General features: G+C 39.7%; 1 protein-coding gene across 1 annotated transcript in view; it reads right to left on the bottom strand.

The window, feature by feature from the left end:
• Window positions 1–13,048: 13,048 nt before the first annotated feature.
• si (sucrase-isomaltase (alpha-glucosidase)) overlaps window positions 13,049–24,026 on the bottom strand; it is a 72,929-nt gene continuing 61,951 nt past the window's right edge. The window contains exons 42-48 of the mRNA XM_038273165.1: window positions 23,926–24,010; window positions 23,733–23,789; window positions 23,208–23,332; window positions 22,450–22,538; window positions 20,846–20,895; window positions 15,092–15,262; window positions 13,049–13,275 (exon numbers count right to left, since the gene is read on the bottom strand). Of these exons, the coding sequence (XP_038129093.1) occupies window positions 13,201–13,275; window positions 15,092–15,262; window positions 20,846–20,895; window positions 22,450–22,538; window positions 23,208–23,332; window positions 23,733–23,789; window positions 23,926–24,010 (652 nt within the window). The 3' untranslated portion in view covers window positions 13,049–13,200. The remainder of the gene's footprint in view (window positions 13,276–15,091; window positions 15,263–20,845; window positions 20,896–22,449; window positions 22,539–23,207; window positions 23,333–23,732; window positions 23,790–23,925; window positions 24,011–24,026) is intronic.

The raw sequence follows: 24,026 nt of genomic DNA, 5'->3' as shown, positions 1-24,026 counted from the left end.
AGAGTGGAAGCAACGTATTATTTCCAAGCTCGATAGCATTCCTGAAGTCTTTGCTCACCATGACCTTGATTTTGGTTGCACTGACAAAGTAAAGCACCAGATCAAACTTGCAGACCCAACACCTTTTAAGCAAAGACCCAGGCCCATCCACCCACAAGACCTGGATGCTGTCAAACAACATTTGCAAGAGCTGTTGGAGTCTGGCATAATACGTGAATCAGACTCACCATTTGCTTCCCCCATCGTTGTGGTGCGCAAAAAGAATGGCAGCGTAAGACTCTGCATAGACTACAGAAAGTTAAACACTCAAACCATCAAAGATGCATATCCTCTGCCAAAGCTAGAAGACACCTTTACGGCCCTGTCCGGATCAAAATGGTTTTCCGTCCTAGATTTGAAGTCCGGCTACTATCAAATCGAGATGGAGGAATCTGATAAATGCAAAACCGCCTTCGTCTGTCCTCTAGGCTTCTGGGAGTTTAACCGCTTGCCGCAAGGAGTTACAAATGCGCCCTCCACTTTTCAGCGGTTGATGGAGAAGTGCATGAGCGATTTAAACCTCAAAGAAGCACTCGTCTTCATCGATGATTTAATCGTGTTCGCTCCGACGCTGGAAGAGCACGAAGAGCGGCTGATGAGGGTTTTGCTGCGGTTAAAGGAGTTTGGCCTGAAGTTGTCTGTGGAGAAGTGTGTCTTTTTCCAGCCATCTGTGCGGTATCTCGGACATGTGGTGTCGAGGAATGGAGTTGAGACAGACCCAGAGAAAATTGCCACCCTAACATCTTGGCCAGTCCCACAGAACCTCAAGGAACTTCGCTCATTCCTCGGATTTGCCGGTTATTACCGACGCTTTGTGAAAGACTACTCATCCATCGTCAAACCACTGAATGAGCTGACCTCAGGCTATCCACCAAACCAGAAAAAACGAAAACCATTGATAAAATCCCAGACCTACCTGAACCCAAAAGAGCCTTTCGGTGGCCGCTGGTCCCCTGCATGTCAGACTGCCTTTGAGACCATCATTCAAAAGCTCACTTCAGCGCCTGTTCTCGCCTTTGCCGATCCTAGCAAGTCGTACACCCTGCATACAGATGCCAGCTGCACAGGACTTGGTGCTGTTTTATACCAAGAACACGACGGCAAGAACAGAGTGGTTGCTTATGCCAGCAGGGGCCTGTCTCGGAGTGAAGCCAGATACTCTGCACACAAGCTGGAATTCCTAGCATTGAAGTGGGCGGTGACCGAAAAGTTTAATGACTATTTGTACGGCACACCTTTTACAGTGGTCACAGACAGTAACCCTTTGACCTACCTCCTTACCTCTGCAAAGCTGGATGCAACGAGCTACAGGTGGCTCTCTGCCCTTTCCACCTACTCATTCAAGATTATTTACAGAGCAGGAAAGCAAAATGCTGACGCAGATGGTCTCTCTCGTCGACCGCATGAGGTGTTGCCAGATGACCACCTGACACAAAAAGAGCGTGAGAGAATTTTAAGGTTCACCCAACATCACCTACAAGATTCCTCACCTGTCTCCATAGACCAGCACACAGTCCATGCCATTTGTGACCGACAGCTTGTGTATGGTTCCACTGCTGAAGACCAAGTTCTTGCTCTGGTCCAGACACTCACCACTGATCCAGGAAGTCTGCCAGACAGTTTTGTTGATGACATACAGTTTGCCTCACCCGTCATACCTGCATTCTCTCCTGATGAAATTGCAGCCAAACAGCACACCGATCCCGTCATACAGCATGTTGTTGCACAGTTGGAAAGAGGAGAAAGTCCACCTACTTCTCTGAGGGACGAACTTCCAGACTTACCTTTACTCCTGCGAGAACTAACAAAACTGGAGCTCCACAACAATGTTCTTGTACGGAGAAGGCAGATTGGGAGTGAAACCACATACCAGCTTGTGCTACCTGAAGAATGTCGCTCTGAAGCATTATACCAGCTGCATGATCAGATGGGACACTTGGGCATTGAGAGAACGCTTGACCTTGCAAGATCACGGTTTTACTGGCCTCGTATGTCTGCAGATGTCCACAACAAAATAAAGAACTGTGAAAGATGTGTCCGACGGAAAACACTGCCAGACAAAGCAGCTCCGCTGGTTAACATCAAAACGTCAAGACCTTTGGAACTGGTATGCATGGATTTCTTGTCGTTGGAACCTGATCGGAGCAATACCAAAGACATACTCGTGATAACTGACCACTTCACAAAGTATGCAGTCGCTGTTCCCACGCCAAACCAAAAAGCGAAGACCGTAGCAAAGTGCTTATGGGACAACTTCCTGGTACATTACGGCATCCCTGAGAAGCTCCATAGTGACCAAGGACCTGATTTTGAGAGCCGTATTATCAAAGAACTCTGTGCAATGGCAGAAATCAGCAAGATCCGTACCACCCCATACCATCCTCGGGGTAATCCAGTAGAACGGTTTAATCGCACCCTTCTGGACATGCTGGGAACTTTGAATGATCACGACAAGACACACTGGAGAGATTTTGTAAAACCACTGGTGCATGCGTACAACTGTACCCGGAGCGATGTCACAGGATTCTCCCCTTATGAGCTTATGTTTGGACGTCAGCCACGCCTCCCAATAGATCTCGCTTTCGGACTGCCATTGGGAGAGAAAACGCACTCCTCTCACTCTCAGTACATTGAAAAGCTGAAAGCCCACCTCGAAGAAAGCTACCAAATTGCCATTGAGAACTCTGAGAAGCTGATGCTGAAAAACAAAACCCGTTTCGACAAGAACATCACTCCTTCAGAGTTGTCGGTGGGAGATCGTGTGCTGGTGAGAAATGTGAGAATAAGGGGAAAACACAAAATTGCTGATCGGTGGGAGCCAGATGTGTACACAGTCATCAAAAGAGCCAGTCCACTTCCAGTCTACACCGTGAAGCCAGAAAACAAGGACCGTCCTGTACGTACACTCCATCGAGACCTGCTATTACCCTGTGGTTTCCTCTCAGCCCCTGCCAAACAAATCAAACAGAAAGTGACACATTCCCTACCGTCAGAAAGCACACCTCTCAATCCTCCTGATGATGGTGGTGAAGATATCCTGTCGGAAGAAGAACTGATTCCTGTTAAACCTCTCTCCATCTCAGAACCAGTCAGATTCACATCCATAATCGAATTGCCCACTTCTGCTCATCCGGCTGAGTCAGCTGTGGTCCCGCCTGGCCAGCAACCACAGTCTGCCCGGACTGAAGAACCTCTGATGGAAGTGGGGCCTCGTGTGATTGAGAGTGAACCGGAATCTGAATCGTCACAAGAAACCATTGACCACTTAGCTGAAGCTGTAAATACTCACTTAGACTTAAGACCTGCTGCTAACCTGGAGCCTGAAGAAAGCGCTTCCTCTGATCCGGAAACTCCAGACCCCGTCAGCATTGTCTCTGAATCTGACTCACCCTCTGAGCTTGAATTGTCCAGTCCCGGGTCCGAACCACCAGGCCATCGACCTATCCGAACACGTCGTCCTCCTGAGCGGTTCCAATACTCCAGGCTGGGCCATCCACTGCTCCAAAGTATCCAATCTTTGTTCCATGGACTAAGCACCGCCTTTAATTATGTTGTTGAAATTGATGAGGTCCAACCTTCCCTTACCAGTAAACAAGCCGTCTGCCGTCAGCCCGCTGCATGTACAGGGCCGTACATGAGTTCAGGGGGGGAACGTGTAGCCCTCAGCTCCTAAGTCCTTTTAATTTGACGGGCCACGCCCTGTGCGACATCACCCCAACTCTATTTACCTGCGGAGTCAGAGTGCCACTCCCTCCTCCATTCCCCACCTGTGGCTGTTGCATGCTCTGTTGGCGTCTCGTTTCAAAAAAAAAGCTACTGGATCTTCCTAAAGATCTAATATTATAAGCTGTCTTTTGGACTCGCTTCTCTCTCACAACTTGGGCCAAACCGCTCATGTTGTCTTTCATTAATACCACTACACAGACGGAGATCAACTTGTCATCCCTTCAACGGTCAGGTTTTTTTTTTATGCCAGAAAAAGGACATCACCCTCACTACAATCTGGTTCATAACAACTTTTTTTTTCTTCTAATTCAACTGAAGATGGCGAGCTAAGACCTCTACCTGTGCGGTAGGATACAGACTCTTCTTTCCTATAAGGATAAAAACTATTCTCTTCCCAACCCTGGATTACCATAGCGTATGGACTAACAATCTAACCTAACTGAACCTTGGGGACAATTAATCAAAAACTGTTTTGTTATTAATGTTTGTGTGTTTGTTGTTTTTTTTTTTGTGTGTGTCTTGGCCACTTTAATACAAAACTAGTTAAACCTTATTTTTGTCTCTGTGATTATTCACACCTCGGGCTCCTCAACGAACCCTCTTCTGGTAACATCTTTCTACATCTATATAGTCAGTTCCTTGTCATTAGCCTTTAACAAGCGTTACAAAGGCATGGTTCTATAATTGAATTTGACAATATTTTTTTTTGAAGAATACTTAACTGGGCTGGGGTTAAAGTTCTTTACTATTCACTTAAAATGTTGCACTTAGATTCTTTTGTTAAATAGATTTGAGATATCAACAGATAGGAAAGAAAGTGAAGAGGTTCATCTTAAGTATCTTAGTCTTTCCAATCATTTAAAGCATGCATTTTCTTCATTTTACCCAATGGTGGAATAATTTCAAACTAAAACAACTATAACTAATATGTTTTCTGTCATCTAAAAAATGTGGGCCAATTCGTTTTTAATCTATAACAAAGCATTTTAATCCACATAAGTGCCATACACTGAATATTTAATTTTAAACTAATGGCTTTTAACCTGAGGGATGCTTGGGATTTACAATCCAAATAGATGAGCAGGAGCTCATGTACTCAGGGTAGAGTCACCAACCACTGTTTAAGATTCAGTTACTTAGTCCCCTCTTATTTCATGAACCACTGCTCGACTTGGAATTTGTAATGTTATCTTAATGATATGTAGATACATTAATGTATCTAAGTTGATGCCCTGCGATTGTCTAATTTACCAAATTTGGTGAGATGAAAAACAGGTGTATCAAAATTCAGGCTGATTCTCCAGACATGCAAGAATCCTCATTGTGCATCCTTGCATTGTGTAGTATACAGGGGGTAACAAGGGGTTATTAGCTTCTCACTACAACTTACCGATCAGGAATTGTGAGGTTGGGAAAAAATCAACCCTGGAGATGGTTCCAGTGATGTGGATGACCTCCTGCCTTGTTCCAGTACCAAAGCCAACAGTCATCAGTGATTATAGACCTGCTGCTGTGTCATCCCACATCATGAAGGTCCTAAAGAGACTTGTTTGTTCACCTCACCAAACAACCAAGCAGCTATCAGGCCCCCCTGCATTCTACTTATTACCATGGAGCTGGAGTTAAAGACACCATCATACACCTGCTTCAACACACCTACTGTCATTTTGACAAGGCAGACAGTACTGTCAATATTATATTCTTTCATTTCTCCAGTGCATGCAACACAATTCAGCCTTTATTACTGTACTTTGTGAGAAACTTCATAAGACTCAGGTAGATGTATCAACAATCGCCTGGAACAAGGACTTCCTCACAAACGCACCACAGTTTGTAAGACTTGAAGGGTCAATTGTCTAATCAAGTAGTCAGCAGCACTGGAGCACCAGAGAAGACAGTAGTCTCACCATTGACTAATATATTCTCTCTAATGTAATGTTTGTGTTGGGATCCTCAGGCTTGCCCACCAGAGGGCGCCGAGGATCCTCTGCTGCCCTTTGTATTTTCTCCTTAGGGCTGGAGTTACTGTTGGGATCTGGAGATTACCCTCTGTCTCCAGCAGAGTGCGCCGTGGGTATTCTGGAGCTAGAACCTTCCAGCACACCTGATTTCCATCTACTCAGCAGGAGACCTCCCCTTTATAAGCTCCTGCCAGACCTTGCTTCCACGCCGCAGTGTTGATCTTAGTTGGTTAGCTTCCTGAGCCTCTGTTATAGATTGAATCTTAGTTGTCTCTAGTGTGAGATCAGATTCTAATCTCTCCTTTGTCTGTGCCTCACAGGAAACCTGTCTCTGGTCTGAAGCTCAGGAAGAGCTGCCTCACTGGAACCCAGTCCCTGGTCTGAAGCTCTGGGAGAGCTGCATCTCAGGAAACCAGTCTCTAGCCTGAAGCTCTAGGAGAGCTAACCTGCTAATCTGCCCTGGTGAGCCAACCTGAAGATTCCTATGTGGATTTAACCTGAAGACTTCTGTGTGGAGGGATTCCTATGTGGAATCAGCCTGAAGAATCCTAAGTGGATATTCCCTGTCATTCTCTGCAATGAGCTGGAAGCTCAGCCTGAAGAATCCTATGTGGATTTTCCCTGTTGTTCTCTGCAGTGAGCTGGAAGCTCAGATCAAGGTCTGCCATGCTAAGCCTGAAGCTAGATGCTTAGCTTCTCATAAACTCTGCTAACCAACAGTCTCCGGTCCCCGTCAAGACTTTAGTGAACCAGCCCTGAACCTGTTCCAGATTAAGTTCTTTATCGTGTGCTTGTGAACCACAATAAACTCTGTTGAACTTTTACCCCGTTTCCGTGTGTGTTCTGCATTTTGGGCTTTATTCAGATACCCATCATGACAGTTTGGTTGCCAAACCTCTGACGCTTTGGTCATTACGGAATATACGCTGTATAGAAATAGGCTCCATGTTTTAATTTCAGTGAATACTGAAGGCTATCTGTTGGACCGGATTTTTTTAGGAGTACCATGACTTTTAGGTTAACAGGTGACTCTAAATTGTCTTTATGTGTTCATAGTTTTGTGTCTCTGGTTTGTCTTTCTATGTACCCTACATGACTAGCTTCACTGAAGAGAAAACAATTGTTGTTTCTGTCAAAAATCACCAGAGACACACTTATTCATTCAATTAATGTTAAAATGAGACTTCCTGTTTATACATGCAATATGCCAAATTGATTTTTTTTGTTACCACCAAATCAATAGGTTAAGGTGTGCCATTTATTTCCTTGATTGCAGGTGGATGGTTTAGTGTAACTTGCCTGTCCTGCACAGTCCCAACCTCAACCTTACAGAACACCTTTAAGAACTACAGTAGATTATTGAATTCTAGTTTTCAAATCTTACTATGAATCCCCCACAAACCTGGAGGTAAATCTTTACATAAAAGTTATAGCTTCTTTGCTGGGAGTGCAAGATATTTGATCCTATAGATGCAGAACAGGATTTCATAAAAGTTTATATACATGTTTAAGCAGATTACCAAACATGTTTGGCAGTACATTCACTTCTGTAAGTAATGGTTTATACATTTTATGTTGGACATTTATTTTCAATAAAAGGGTCCCTATGCCTGAATTTCACATTTTTTAAATGATTTTATAATTTTTAGTTCTGTCAGGATTCTGTGTGCCGTGCTCTGCTAATTCTGCTAATAAAAATATTTAGCCTAGTCTTCAGCCTGAGCATGCTACTCCAGAGAGTACCCGTGCTGTGGAAGACGTCCTGCCTTGTTCCGTTGCCAAAGACTCAGGACTACAGACCGGTAGCACTGACGTCCCATATCATGAAGACCTTTGAGAGGCTAGTGCTGGAGCAGCTAAGGCCCATGGTCAGGCCCTTCACTGATCCACTACAGTTCGCCTACCAGCCCCGCCTGGGAGTTGAGGACAGCATCATCTTCCTGCTGAACAGAGTCTACAATCACCTGGACAAGCCGGCGAGCACTGTGAGAATCATGTTCTTTGACTTCTCCAGCGCCTTCAACACCATCCGCCCGGCTCTACTAGGTGAGAAGATGACTGCGATGCAGGTGGAGGCCCCCATCGTGTCCTGGATTGCTGATTACCTGACGGGCAGACCACAGTATGTACGCCTACAGAACTGTGCGTCTGACAGGGTGGTCAGCAAAACTGGGGCCCCCCAGGGGACTGTCCTCTACCCCTTCCTCTTCACCCTTTTCACCTCGGACTTCAGCTATTGCTCTGAGTCCTGCCACCTTCAGAAGTTTTCTGATGACTCAGCAATTGTTGGCTGCATTGAAAAGGGTGAGGAGAGTGAATACAGGACTGTGGTGGGCAACTTTGTCACTTGGAGTGAGCTGAACCACCTGCAGCTCAATGTGACAAAGACTAAGGAGCTAATAGTGGATCTGAGGAGGACAAAAACACCTGTGACCCCTGTTTCCATCCAAGGGGGTTCCTGTTGACACTGTGGAGGAGTATAAGTACCTGGGAGTGTACTTTAACAATAAGTTGGACTGGACTAGAAACACAGAGGCGGTCTACAAAAAGGGCCAAAGCCGACTATTCTTCCTGAGGAGGCTGAAGTCCTTTAACATCTGTGGGACCATGCAGAGGATGTTTTATGAGTCTGTTGTTGCTAGCACGCTCTTCTTTTCTGTCACATGCTGGGGCAGTGGGCTGAGGGTCGCTGAAAACAACAGACTGAACAAACTGATCAAGAGGGCCGGTGATGTTGTGGGGGAGCAGCTGGACACCCTGACCACCGTGGTAGAGAGGAGGATGCTGTCCAGGTTTCAGTCCATATTAGACAATTACTCACATCCTCTCCACGACACACTGGTCCAGCAGACGAGCTCCTTCAGCAGAAGACTCCTCCTACCCAGATGCACCACAGAGCGCCACAGGAAATCATTCCTACCTGTGGTTATCAACCTATATAACGCCTCCCTCAAGTGATTCAGTCCCCCCCCCCCCCCCCCCCCCCCCCCCCCCACATGCACTATTTTTGCAGGCCACGTATCACTTTACTTGGAGTTATTCACTTTAATTGGACTCTTCACTTTATTTGGATTTAGTTTTTACATATACATAGATATACATACAGATATATATACAGAAGAGCTATGTGTATATATATTTTATCTCTTTTTATTCTTATTTTTATCTTTATTATATTGTATAGTTGGATGTGTGTATATATCATGTAGAACTGTAACTAGAGTGTGTAACAAAAGTAATTTCCCTCTGGGATTATTAAAGTATTTCTCATTCTCTTCCACAGGTGGCTGTTGTTGACAGGTGGGCGTGGCCAGTGTTGGGAAAGTTCTCTTTCTACGTGAACTAGTTCAAAGTTCAGTTCACACATTTTAAAATGAACTAGTTCAGTTCATAGTTCACAATTCCAAAAAACGAACTAGTTCATAGTTCTTTTTTTTTTTTTTTTTTTCATATATTGCTCAATTACACCATAGCCTACTGTAGAACCACAGACAGCAATTATTTTATCAGTTGTAACTCTGAAACTGCGCGTCAGATTTCATCTTCATATCCAGTTTTGAATCCTTATCCAACCAGGGTTTACATTAGCATTGAGGGGACAGATTTCCCCATTGTTGCTTTAATGCTTTGTTGCTGTCCATTCACTTCACACTAGTAGCAGCTGCAGCTTTCACCCCTACAGTATATTCTCAAAAACATCAGGAAAAATGTGCTGCTTGAATGGTCTTTTTTATGAGTAATTATTAAAAGAAAAATAGGAAAGTAGTCTTTAAGGTGCAAATGTTTTTTTTTTTATTTTAATAATTTTTTCCATTTGAAATTCCATTTCAATACATACTAAAAAGGAATCCTGGAAAATTATACCAGGCAGGTTTAACAAACAAGTTACATGGATAGTAAAACCCTCAAGAACAGGGGTCTTCTTTTCCAGACCAAGGACCCCCATACTGATGGCGAGATGGAGCGGGGACCCCCTATTTATATATATTGTATGAAATTGTGTCCTATAGTCACTCTATTACAGATGGAGTAATGTAAAGAAATTAATTTCTCCCTGGGATTATTAAAGTTTTTCTGATTCTGATTCCTGGTTGATGGGACAGGTGTTGTGAAGGAAACGGTGCCCAGCTTGAAAGAGCTCCTGTGTGTCGCTGAATGTGAGCATTGATTACTGAAAGACATCTTCTGCCTCCATTTATCTGTTTACTACAGTGTGTTGATTTCATGTTAATGAGTATTTAAAGACATTTCAATTAGTGGGGGAAAAAAATGCAGGGGGGGAATATAAAAATATCAACTAACCATGCAGACCCTCATGCAGTACCTCCGTAGACCCCCTAGGGGTCGCGGATCCCCTGTTGAAGACCTCCGCTCAAGAAGATTTTACTAACACAAACTGAGGGACCAGGCTGAGGTAGGAATTTAAGGTTACTGAAGTGCGGATTTTTTTACTGAAAGCCGGCGGGCAAACTTGTTGCCATCATCCTCACCGACCACCTGGTCATAAACCTGTTTTAAGTCGCCTCCATGCTGCTGTGGCTTCCACGCTGCATTTTGTTTTGATGACGCACGCGGCTGTAGGCTACGACGCTGGTAGCTGCTGTTGCCAGATTGGGTGTTTTTCCCGCTACATATTAAGGCCTGTTTACGGTGTGATTTAGCCGGGGTTTCGCCTGGAGGGCTTTATAGAAATCTGGCAACCTATTGAACGGAGTTGAACTGAGAGAGCGTGCCGTTCACAGACGCCAGAATGAACGAGTTCACAATAACGTTCATCAGGGAGTAATGCAGTACGTTCAGTTCACGTTCGCCCAAAATATGAACGAGTTCATGAACTTTCGTTCAATGAACACGTTCAGGCACAACACTGGGCGTGGCCCGCACCTGCGGCTTGTTGGGCTGCTTTGGCTGGAGCTTAAAAGGAGTTTTTAGTCAGCTGAAGGATGCCAGAGTGTCATTGTGGTACGACTAAGCCTCTGTTCCCGCCTAAGTTCCACCACTAGCCCACCTTTCCCTCAGCCATCTCCTCCCATTGGAAAGCAGTGAGTCACAGAATCCCCTCTTCCACTCACCCTCCCTGGATAGGTTATCCTTACCTGGCGGTAAGCGAAGCAGCATCAGGGTAGATCTCCCCAAATCAACTACTGTTAATCAGTTCCCTCTTTCCTCCCGCAGTGCTCCTAACTGATGTTCCCGAACCTCACCTGCAGCTCACATAGTGAGCTATTCTTATCTTTGTATAGCCTAAATAAAAATGTTTAACTTCTCCTTGTTCTCCGACTGTGTCTGCATGTGGGCCAAACACCTTAAAACCATGACAAGTTCAGTCTTTGAAAATAACATAATTGGAAAAATTCTCCCTTGACTACTTGTTACTCCAAATCAGGGGCGTGCATACATAGACAGGTGGTGCTAAAGCACTAGGAAGTTTGCCCTTTATCAAAGAAAATGCCCTTTTGAAACTTGTTTTTTTTTATTAATATTATTATTAATATTAATAAGATTTTACTGAGGTCGGTTTTGAAATGATCTTTTGAAAACCTGAGCCATTAAAAACGACTGAAACAATGCCCCGAAATGAGCCACCTACTTGCGCACAAACGACCCTCTCTCACTTCCTTTGTCACGTGACCTCGCTCGGTCGCCCGCAGGGCATGCCAGATGCGCAGCATCATAGCAGTTTTCAGGTAGCAGGGACGGTCGCTGACAGGCTGCTTCTCCCGTGCCCCATTAGCCAGGTAATATACAGATCAAGCAAAATCATTTTTTTTGGGCATTAAAATGTCTCATTCAGCAGCACCAAACATGCATTTTTGCCGATTGGTCACCTGATAAACATATTTTTATCTTAAGTGTATATATTAGTCTATTTTATTGCATGACGTATACCCACAGTTTATAGATATTTTTATAATTTTATTTACCTATTCCATATTATATGTTTCATGTTGCATGATTGTACCACAAAACATTCCTAGTTAGTGAACTCTTCACCAACAATGGCAATAAACCTGATTCTGAAAGTTTTACACTGTAGCCCAAGTCAATGACAGATAACATGAGGACGACCACATAGGCTACAAATAATTTTAGTAGAGCTTGCAATTGCAAATACGGAAGAGGATTAGGGCCACTGAAAAAAAAAAAATTAACTGATTTTTAAATTTTATTTCAGTTTAGTATGGGAAAAAAGTCAGAATTCTGACTTTAATCTCAGAATTCTGTTGTATAGGTTTTGTTAGGCAACTTAAATTAACACATTTTGGTCTCTTTATTGTCTTAATTGTATATTGATTTAGTAATTGCAGTACAATGCCAAGAAAGGAGGGTTAATCGTTTTGAAAAATCTTAGAAGCTGTTCACATTTTATTTTTAAGTGGTTTGTGAAGCAGGTATTAAAATAGCTATTATTTTGTAGGCTACCATAAGTTATATCCACGTGACAAGACTTCCAGTCATGTTGCCCTAATAGTCCATTATTTAAACTAATGTGGCATATTTGTTAAAGCTATTATTATTATTATTATTATTATTGTCATGATGGTTATTATTATTATATTGTAGCCAGTCACAGCAGGGAAGCTCTATACCATCAACATCTACCAGGACAGGAGATGAGGAAGAGTTCAGGGAAGACACAGAGACAGAAAAAGACCAGGGTGAGGGAGAACAGCAGGATGAGGGAGAACAGCAGGATGAGGGAGAGCAGATGGATGAGGGAAAACGGGGAGATAAGCCAGATGAAAGAAAAAGAAAGATGAGCTTTAGTCTGTTCTGTTGGTGGTGTGACTTTTTTTCATTGAAAACTCACGTTTAGAGAATGTTACAAATAAAAGTCAAATTTCATTCAACATGCGTGTATTTTTTTTATAATTAAGTGTTCCACGTGCGCTAAAAAGTGCCCTCCCCCCCCTCCTGAGCACCTGCCCCCCAAAATGTCTGTGCACGCCTCTGCTCCAAATTGAGGAATAGATCTGTTGAGGTAGTGTTACTGTGTGATATTTTCTTTCTTTTTTTGTTACTCTATCCCTCTGTGAAGCTAATTATTGTTTTGTATTAGTAAAAATGTAATTATTCTGGAAATGTTAAAAGCTCACTACTTAGAAGAGATGTATCTATTTTAATCTACTGTATATGACAGCATATAAATAACATTGTAACAATACATTTCTTCACACAAATGCAGTACAGCATATTGAACTTATTAGTGTATTTCAGAGAAAATAGAAAAAAGGAGAACAGAAACTTAAGGCAACCATTACAGTTTTTATTTATCAGATATTGTTTCTTCACATTACAGTTTAAGGTACATCCATAAAAAAAATAATGCTTTTTAACAGAGTTGTTACTGATTGTACAAATTAAAATATGACATTTGACATCATATATCGTTTATTTGCATAAAATACATTTTATTTAGGATAAAAATTTGTCTCATTGGATCAAAGTGTACTCAACGGCCATTTTATGGCCCTCAGCCCGTCTTCCATGTTAGTGAGAAAGGTTGATGCACAGGGATAGCTGTTGAGGTAACATCAATAATCAGCTCCTAAGGAAAGAAAATTAGAGAAAAGAAGACTGAATGATCCAGAAAATTATGTGCTAAATGTGTAAAAATAATGATTACATAATTTTAACCATATCCGTTGTATATTTTTCCATCTCCAGCCTCCTGCACATTATTTGCTTTAATAATAGCTGTGCAAGCCTGTGTCTAAATGTGCTCCTTATTTTTTTTTTTTAAGCTACTTCACTGACGGGCATATATAGACACTGCTCAGTTGGTAATATCTCTCCTAATGTACCGTTCCAATAGCCAGTTTTCTGCACGGTATAACTGCCCTATTTTATCCAGGGCACATATAACTTCCATATGTCATTGTTTTTAAATTAGATCACTGGTTCAAGTTGTTAACCAATAAGACTGTCATTATGTATAATTGATTGTCTCATAATAAAAAAATACTGTTGTTGCTCACATTAATGCACTGTAATCTTTAATCCTTTTCTCTTATTTTCCTTGTCTCATCTTGTCTTCAAATTAATTCTCTATCATTTGTATCCCCCTCTCTAGATGGGTAAAGTTTGTACTTTTTGCTCATTCACAGCTGATCTTTGCATCCCAACACTGTTTTTTTATACATAGAATTCTTAAATTCTGGCTTCTATCTATTTTCTCATACTTTTCAAATTTAAGATACGAATATTGGAGGCTTTTTCAGCTGTTTTTATAGAGTGACACCTGGTATTTTCATATTCCAAAATTGGCACAGAGTAAAGGTACACAGTATTGGGAAAAAAAATAATAGCAGCCAAAAACGAGAACCTTGATACACTATCTTCAGTCATTCTATATTTTGTGCTCTCTGTGTCTGAAGATAATATTTTTACTAACAATATCTCTAACCATCTTTGCATTACCTGATATTTTCCTGTCAATTCTTCTCTGGGTATTTTTCAAACAACGACTGGGCTTTTTTCACTCTCCCATAACCTGAAGCCCTGATCCTTTCATTCCCAATCCCACCAAAGCACACTTGAATTGAATGAAGAATTCTTTCCAATTTTCACTGACACCTGTGCGCAACGACCCTTTATGTTCATTGAGCGCCACATTACCAAAAATTAACTAAATAATAGATTTAAGACTAGTAACTACAAATCAAAATTATTTGAACTTTAAACCATTTTAGACAGCTATACGACAATGTGACCTAATATGAAATAGTCTGCAAACTTGAGTTAATTTTTTTGTTTTGTATTTCAAACTGGCTTGCAAATATTCACTTAACTCAAATAGTTGTGAGTTTCTGCTATTGAGCTGAGAAAAAATACTGTGATGCCCAGCAAACACAGTGTCAGAAACGGATTAATTTGTTTATCTTTGAATTATTAGAGCAGAAACTTAGCCAACTTATGCGTCCTAGGGGAGCATTAAAATGGAACTTATGTTATTTTAATCAAGTCTTTATTGTGGTAAAGATTAATTATAAGAGAAATAAGACAAAATACAAAAACAATTTTTTTGATAATTTTGATCTATGTGAGTAGAGTAAATTTGTCCAGGCCGACTCGTACATATGAATGTTACACTTTACAGACAAGACCATGTTATAAAACTTTTAATACAAGAACAAGAGGAAACAAGAGGCACCTAAAGAAAATGTCCCCGAGAACAATGAAATGCATTATCTCCTCCTTTATTATTGTGCCCAATCTACTTTCAGTTTTGCATATATGTTGTAGCTTACTGACTTTGCACAATGACAAAAATAAAATAATACAAGAATTAAACAAATTCACTCATGTGGAAGCAGAAGATAAAAGTTATGACTAAACTTAAGGTTTTTTAAAACACTTCTTACCTCAGTCACATTGTTATGCTGCACAGTGAGTGAAGTTCCCTTTCCTGTCGAGTCTGTAATGGTTGCTCCTGTAACCTTGGTGGTGCCTGCTCCCCAAACCTTCACCACACCCAGTTTCAGCTGATCAGCAGCATTTAGTTTTTGGTGTATAATCTTACTGGTCAAGTTCCTCTGAAGGAAGAATCGGAAAGTAAGAAGATAATTATCTATTTATTCAGAACAACAAATACAATAAAACACATTATGCACATTAGATTGCTAAACTGATAAAATACAACTTGTGACACCATTTATAGCAGCAGATTGCGAAAAAAGATTTTTTTATTACAAACATATTTCTACTACCAATTTATCTCAATTTTTCCTCCCATGCAAATGATTTAATTCTATATAAAATTTAATTTGAAATTATTGTTTCAAAACTTTATTTTACACCCTAACTCTAGTAACAGGTGTTGACATGTAATGTGATGGATCACTTCCCCTGAAACCGTTTATCTTTTACTTAATTCAGTTAACTACATTTCCTCACAGTAGGCAATGGTAGATTGAAGAAAATTGATTCAGTTCATTGTCACCATGGCAGATGGCTCTTTTTTTTTCAAAAGGAAAAAGTTAAGGTTAAAAGAACCAAGCCTTTGCCGTCCTTTACTGCAAAACAGCCATTTACACATGCTCATGCTTAGTGAGTCCTGATGTGAATGATGCAGTGTGTTTAAATGCATGAATATTTTTTACAATATGATGCAAACCTTTATGTTTACTTTTAAAAGACTAGTTAAATAAACAAATCCTATAACTTCCAACCTTCTCAAATGCACTAACGTAAACATTTGCACTCAAAGCCCAGTAAAAATGGAATATCAACTGTTAATCTGCCAGACAGCATTGACATTACTGCCCGACTGACTCCCATCTTTTATCATATGCACACATGCACATGAAAAGGGAAACACACATGCGCACTTTATTTCTCTGCTGCTATGTCTACTTTTAGTTACTCGATACTGTGTGTTTTTTTTTTTTTTCGATTTATATTTCGGTTTGTATAAACAAAATAACAATAAAATAACAATGATAGGAATTGTTATACATTTGACTCAAACTGAGATCTTGTAAATCAAACACACAGGCCTATTTTGGTAAATGCAGAATATGAAAAAAAGTATGTAATTATATTTAATGTATCATAAACAGCATTATGTCAAGTATCATTGTGGAGGGTTTCTTCAAAAGCACATAACGTATCTGCTGTAATGAACAGTAAGTTTACTCTGAGACCATGTCCTTGTAAGGTTGAGTAAATTTTTTTAAAGCATATTTTTCTTCTCTGTTTCAGTCCTCTTTCCACAGTGAAACACAATTCATTCTCCCTTGACAATAGAGCTATCTCAAAACTGGCTTTTTAGAGAAAAATGCCAGCTTGATGTGGCTTCTTTTTGTAAAAATGAAACTCTGGACTGTCACAGGGATGATGTAGAGGGTATTCTGCTCTCCTTTAGTAAACAGTGAAGGACAAATCACAACCTTGCCAATTTTTATGATTATTTAGAAAGACAAAAACATCATTGACATTGACATATTTCTTATCATAGTTTCAATCGTATAGCGGTGATACAATATAAAATTTTTAATAAATAATAATGCCTCATACTTGTTCATAGTATTTCAAGGGCAGGGTACATATTGCGTTTTCTAGCTAACCTACTCTGCCACTGATTTGTTTTGTCATGTTAGAAAAATTCTTTGATTTTTAAAGTTTCATATCCTTTCATAAGAATAAAATGCCAAATTTAGGCATCAGGACATTGAAAATGTGTTATTGTTTTTAGTAGACTACTATTTGCAGAGGGCTATCACAAAATCTATTAGAAAACTCCAACTTGTTAAAATGCTGAAGCAAGAGACTAGCACATCCATCCAGTTCAGAGGTCTTTACACTTCTTTCCTACTGCTCAAAGATTAGAGTTTAGAATCAAATGTGTGGATTACAAAGCACTCACTCATCAAACCAAATCGCTGATTTCAAGACTCAGAACAAAATACAGTAAATGCGGCCTTAATTTTTAGGCTCCAATAATGTTGAATAAATTTCCTGTAGACTGTAGAACCTTTTTATGTTGCTTTTTCTAAACTGTTTTAAAGGTATAGAGGAGAATCTTTTATTTCCAGGTGAATCATCTAAATAAGTGGTCCTCCTAATTTATTTATTTATTCATTTATTTGATAGGGAGAAATATGTTTCATGAATTATGTCACACACTACAACATTTTAGCTAAGGCTAATTCTCAATGCCTGTCCCCAATTGTCAATCATTCTGGTGATATGTTTACATAAGGCTGTCCTACATGCTCATCATGTTAGCTATGTTTTTCTGTGCATGCGCCCTTTCAGGTGTATATCTGTGGTGATTTGTTTTCAGACAGTCACTAAAGCTCGCCTGTCTCACTGCGTTTATTTTAACATGGCCAAGGGTCATAACAGAAAAAGAGTCTTCGAAGTGTATGAGAAGAAAAGAATGGCCTAAGAAGGTTCAGATAAATCCCGGAGTGCTTTACATGGAGAGCTCTCCTCGCAAAGCATTATTGGATTTGCTGTCACAGCGGCCCATTGTCACTACCCAGCGGTGACTATTATCAAGATGGTTTAGGCAATGAGAAATGGAGGAGTTACATTACCAACACAGCAAATAGCAGTGATCATTTCTCCAAACGGTCAGTTAACTGAGTTCACTATAAAGTCCACTATATAGTCGCCAATCTATTTAGTGATTGAGGGATTTAGTGATTAGGGCGGACGTTCAGGCACTGTAAGCTTGTAATCGCAATAGACACGTAAGCCATGTAGTTGTAGTGCATAATGAACTATCTGGGTAGTTAGTACATAATAATAAGACACCATCTATAGCTCTGGTGATTTGGTTTTTAGAACATGTACAGTTTAGCACAAATTCTGCACCCTTTGCTGATTATGAGTATGCAAATTTAGGTTGCTATACAGATGCCACATATTATACATTCTAAGTGTTCAACTGTTGTTTGATGTTCATGGCAATTTTGAACTAAAGTTTTCACACACACTAACTAAAGTAACCTCTTGATTATAGCTGGGCAATTAATTGTATTTGCAATATAATCGCAATTTACGAAAATGCAACTTTCACATCGCAGTCACTTAATTTTAGTCACAAAACATTTAACACGAGTAAGACACTAAATTTCCCCATTAGGTGGCTGTAATACGATTAAAGTGGATATGCTATTGCACAGAAGGGAATATAGAGTTCCAGCTAGCAACTAGATCTATGCATTATTGTAGAATTAAGAATTGTTTCTGTAGAAGCAGTTTTATATTCTTATACATCCTTATACGTGGCCCTATACTTACTTAGCAACAAAACAGTACATGCTGAAGGTCAAGTATGAGTCTTAGCAATAATAAAGTCCCTAATGCCTTATTCGTACACAATTAGATGATATATTAACAGTGTTGGGCACGTTACTTTGAAAAAGTAATTAGTTATAGTTACTAGTTACTTCTCCCAAAAAGTAACTGAGTTACTAACTGAGTTACTCCACAATTAATGTAACTAGTTACTAGTAAAAGTAACTATTGCGTTACTTTTGCGTTTCTCGCCCCCGTAACCCTCACCACCCGGCCCCAACCTTCTCGCCGTGTGTTTCCAAAGCCAGCTGAATAGAGCGGACGACAAAGACAAGAACCTGCAGACAGTTTAGCATTTATTGCAACTCAACGTAAATGACATCAGGGGGGAACGCCATGTGAAGTTTTATAACAGGACATTCAGATCCGGTGAGTATATGAAATTAATAACTGGGGATGTCTAATTCTGAAATCCTGTGTGTTTGGGTTGTTATAGATACTGCAACATCTATCTATCCATCTATCTATCTATCTATCTATCTATCTATCTATCTATCTATCTATCTATCTATCTATCTAGATCTATACTCTGTGTGTGACATAAAATATGGATCTCCATCCCTGCCAAAAAGGCCATCAAATAATGTTTAAAATAAAAAATACAGTAGGTTGAGAAGGCAGAGTATCCATCCATCCATCCATCCATCCATCCATCCATCCATCCATCCATCCATCCATCCATCCATCCATCCATCCATCAATCCAGATTTCTCCATTTCTCCATATAGGCTATCATTTCTGGCTGTTGTCAGGTTCATTTGATCGTTCACGCTCTCCATAGTTCTCCTGTGGCGCGAGCACAGGGCGACTGTTGCGCGCCTTTAGCGAGCATGCGCGTTTCCTGTCGCTTGCGCGGTGACTCTTGCCGCCTGCGCTGTGTGGAGATGCAGAGGAAACCGTTATGTGATGGGGAAACGCAGCTCTACGTAACACCGGTATTTCCATGTGGAAAACGCTGTTTTGCTGCTGGAGTCATCCTCACTCTCCATCTCTCTGTGTGTGCTGTACGTTAACACCCACCAGCAGAAACACCCACCTACCAACTGACAGACGGAATCTCATCCTCCCCTCTCTCATGACAAGGCGCGCACCTCTTGATGACCTAAAAAATAATCTTTAATATCTCTTAAACAAAAGTAGCACAAACAATATTTTTTTCTGCACAAATCTGCACTAACGTTGCACTAACCATTCAGTCTATTTGCAGAGTTTTTTGACGTGGGTGGGGTGTCAGCTTCACGCAGCTGCGCACGAGTCCTATCATGAAAAAAGGTTCATTGTGCGACCTGAGTAACGCGCAGTAACGGGGTGTCTGCAATGGTAACTGCGTTATAGTTACAGTCAAAGTAATTAGTTAGATTACTCGTTACTAAAACAAGGTAACGGCGTTAGTAACGCCGTTACTTTCAACGCCGTTAGTCCCATCACTGTATATTAAGAGGTTTGGCATAAACAGAGAACATCCGTATAAACATTCTTTGAGGGTCGAAGTAACTTTGGTGCAGATCAGCACACGTGAATTCCAGTAAGCGGAATGAAGGGGGGGGGATAAGTGAATTGTGACGATGCATTGCTGGATGTATGAAGTGTTTAAGACAGCTGTATGAATTTGGTTTTGTAATTAAATGTGTCCCCCCTCCGGATGATAAAATGGTGTGAATCGTGGCCTTCTTTCTGTCATAAGGGAATTCTACCAATGAGCTTCCATATTTCATGCAAATGTTACAGCAAAGTCCTGCAGCACTTTATTCTGGACAAGCAGGCTTTCAAGGTCATGGAAAAACTGAAACCCTGAAGTAAAACATCCACATGGTTGTGCTTACTGAAAAGGAAAAAAGCAATAAAATCGAAATTGGAATATTGTTAGAAAAAAATTGCAATGTTGATTTTTGGCAAAATCATTCAGCCCTACTATTGATCCAAGTTGTTGGTCTACTGTCTCTAATGATTCTTTGTCAGCTACACCTACATGTACTGCATATTGTTAAGTGAGTCTTATACATGTAGTTTTTACATTTAAGCTTTCATCAATTTTTTGTTTGTATAACTACAAGATTGAATAGGAGTAAAATGTACATTGTGCAAATCTGTTACATCAAAATGCTTTTCATCCTTTCCAAAGAAATGCACTTACTTCCGAAATAAATAACATTAATAAGAGCACATTGATCAGTTAAGGAGAGTCATATCAAAACAGCCTATAAACATGTTAGTCTAGTACTTTAGTAAATTACTGAGCATGGAAACATCTGAACGTCACAGAAGCATTTAGAGGCATGAATTGTATTATTTTTGTCACTTAAACTTACCTCATTAACTGTAAAGTCAACCAGGAGATATTGGGATTTGGCAACTGTGTCTGTTGGTGGAAAAAAATGGAAGCAAATTAAAACCAGAGCAGAGACAATGATGGAGAAAAAATCTGTAATGAATTAAGAATGACTATCATAGGGGAGATTTAGGATAACTATTGAGTTGATATATGTTTTTATTTTTGTTGTTTGTATGAATGGGGGTTGACAGTCAATGAGAAAGAAGACAATCTGAATGAAAGCAGAGTGATCCAAAAGCAAAGCCCATCAGGATAAAAACTGTAGAATACTACATAATGCAGGTAACTACAGGACTACAAAAGGCAAGGAAAACATAAAAGGACAGACGGGCTACATGGCAGATAGACACATGAGAAAGGAGCAAGGGACAAGATAAAAGAGGAGTGATGGAGAGCATCTCTCCAGGCAGCGACACTTGAAATTACTATAACAGTTTTTTGTTACTATCAGTTTCTCAGTTTTTATCCAACGCAAACAATCCTGCCATAGAGAAATGCATCTCTCCACAGAAGCCCTTCGCTTTTCAGGGTCTAAGTAGGTTAGAGATATTAGACTAACACACCAGGTGTTCACCTCAGGGTTTTTGCCTTACAAAGCCTACATTTTCAGGTATATTCAAAAACCACTATTGGATTTCATGCTGCAAGTTTATTTACAACCACAACTTCCATGCAAAAAAAGATACTATTATATTTTGAGATATAAAACTCATTCCTCATAGTATGGATTTATAAAATTGTAGCTGATGAAAATTAAATCATGACAAATGGAAGATAAAAATGAACAAAACAGTTGTTGAGCAAATCAGACGGAACAAACTAGATTTTCAAAGTGCTGCATTAATCATAAAAATCGAAAAAAGGAAAAAGTGTAATAGAAAACTAACCTAACGATATGGTTGGAACATGGACATCTTTTTTTAGGAAAGCCAACAATTATCGGCTGAAACACTTTTAAATCTACTTAGTTTTGTGAGAAAGTTATAGATTTATAGATTAATGTAAGCCATATTGATGAATTTGACAAGAATGAAAGCTTGAAATTATGTACTTCATGTGTACTGAATTTAAAATAATATTAGATTTCTTAATCTTACATGAAATAAATTACTAATCGTAACACATTTCATTAATAATGATACTGTAATTCACTGATTTGCCCTAATTTGGGGTTTTTTTTCTATTGTGTGGTGCTCACATGGGGCACATGACAAAACTACAACTTGAAGAGGACGGTAAAAGTTAAAAACAACCATGGTGAATATGATCGATGTTTTGCATTTTGCAACAGCATAAAGAGGTTATAACATGTGGACTCTAATTAAGCTTTCAGTTTATTAAAAGAACTTCATAAAGACTCAAACGATTTACAGCTCATGCTATGATATATATTAGGATCAATAGAGCGAGCAAGCAATCTAATGCAAGAGGTTTGGAGCAACCTCTAAAATGGAGTATCACAATGCAAAGTTAGTTTTGTGTTTGTGTGAGTTTGATATATTTTGATTTTCATGAAAAAGTACATCATAAATATAAACACAAAACATGAAAACACAAGCTCCTTTGGGACTTTTTTCTCACCTATTCCTTCCCCGTCATCCCAGAAGAATGATCCTTTGGCAGTTCCACTGTCACTGAGGGCAACAATGAGTCCCAAAGGATTCTTTCGACTATAAGCAAAGAGAAAGAAAGGGTTAGAGCTACAGAATCCTCTCTATTTATACCTGCTGCTTTGGGCTAAATTTATTTCCATCTCTGCTAAGAGGATCCACCTGATCAAACTGCTGCAGAGCAGTTAGTGTCGCTCTTAGTCATACTCAGTGACACTCGTTGTCCCACATGTTCATGTGACTTAGCACAGGTCAAAATGAGTTCCAATAGCAAATAATGGACTGTTGTTTGAAAATGTTATATTTACACAAAGTAACAGTAAATTTTATTATAATATTATCTATTAAAATTTATTGTACTACCCAGTCGTCGGTTTCAATTTGCATGTTTCCAAGCAATACAAGGCCTTGTCTATATAAAGACTCTAATTCACTGCGGATCCAGACATTTGAATTGAGAAAACTTCCTGTAGGGGAAGCGAAATGTCTTCAAATATTGGAAACCAAGTCCAGTGGATTGTTTTTTAAAAGTTTTAAAAACATTTTTTAAACTTTTACAGAATTTATTATAAGATCTTTGGTCTTTACTACAGTGTTTTCAATTAATATCAACAACAGAATGCATTTAATATAATCAAGTCGCAAGCTTTTATTTATTTATACTGAATATGTGAATAAAATGTATCACTGTGTGCTGTAACAATGTGTCAGAAATGCAAATAGGCTTACCTGTACACTGTGTTGTTCTCTGGTTTCTGACAGGGTAGGATGTATCCGCCTCTGACATGAAGATTAATATGATCTAATGGTGTGTCCATAGACAATTTTTGGGCACGAACACCAACATATTTGGCCTGAGAAACACAATGAGAATTATTCAATGCTAGAGTGGTTGCAACTATGAATTTTGTATCCTTATACTATTGATTCAAAAGTCTTATTTTATTCTTGGTCCTTATTTTACATTGAATTAGTACGATAAGTTGCTTAGGCTTTAACCATAATCTTGAGGTCAAAGGTTATAAAGGAGGCAGAATGCGACTATGCCTCTTGAATTTTAGCTTAAATTTTCAGCGTCTGATAAACAGATATTGCATTTCTTTTAGCAATGTTGTCTTTCTGCTATAGAGAATTTTGTTAACCAAAGGCCACATTTTAATTTTTGTGCACAGCCTGACTCATAGAAATAACCATAAAATATATCATGTAGATTAGTTTGTCTGTCTTTAAGGGGAATTTTAGCCAGATACTTACCGTGTGGTAGTCATACCAGCGTGCATTTGGAAGATAGCCTTCTACTTTTGTAACTCCCTATTTACACAAAAAGAAGCCCCCAAAATAAGAATATAAACATATATCTTTTTATAAGAGGCAATGTGTGTTGTATTTTAAAAAATCTGTCTGATTAAGAAAAATTAAAGATTACTGAATAAAGGGTTAATCATACTTTGTCAAGAGCAGGGGTGATAAGGAGAGCAGGTCCCCAGAGGAACTGTCTGTGGATGTCCCATGTAGCTTTGTCCTCTACAAACCTGTGAAAAAGTTGCA

The sequence above is a fragment of the Cyprinodon tularosa genome, unplaced genomic scaffold, assembly GCF_016077235.1.
Source record: "Cyprinodon tularosa strain WSP-4 unplaced genomic scaffold, ASM1607723v1 ctg86, whole genome shotgun sequence".
In the NCBI taxonomy this organism is placed as follows: domain Eukaryota; kingdom Metazoa; phylum Chordata; class Actinopteri; order Cyprinodontiformes; family Cyprinodontidae; genus Cyprinodon; species Cyprinodon tularosa.
The sequence above is the reverse complement of the archived record's forward strand: the minus strand, read 5'-3'. Positions and strand labels throughout refer to the sequence as shown.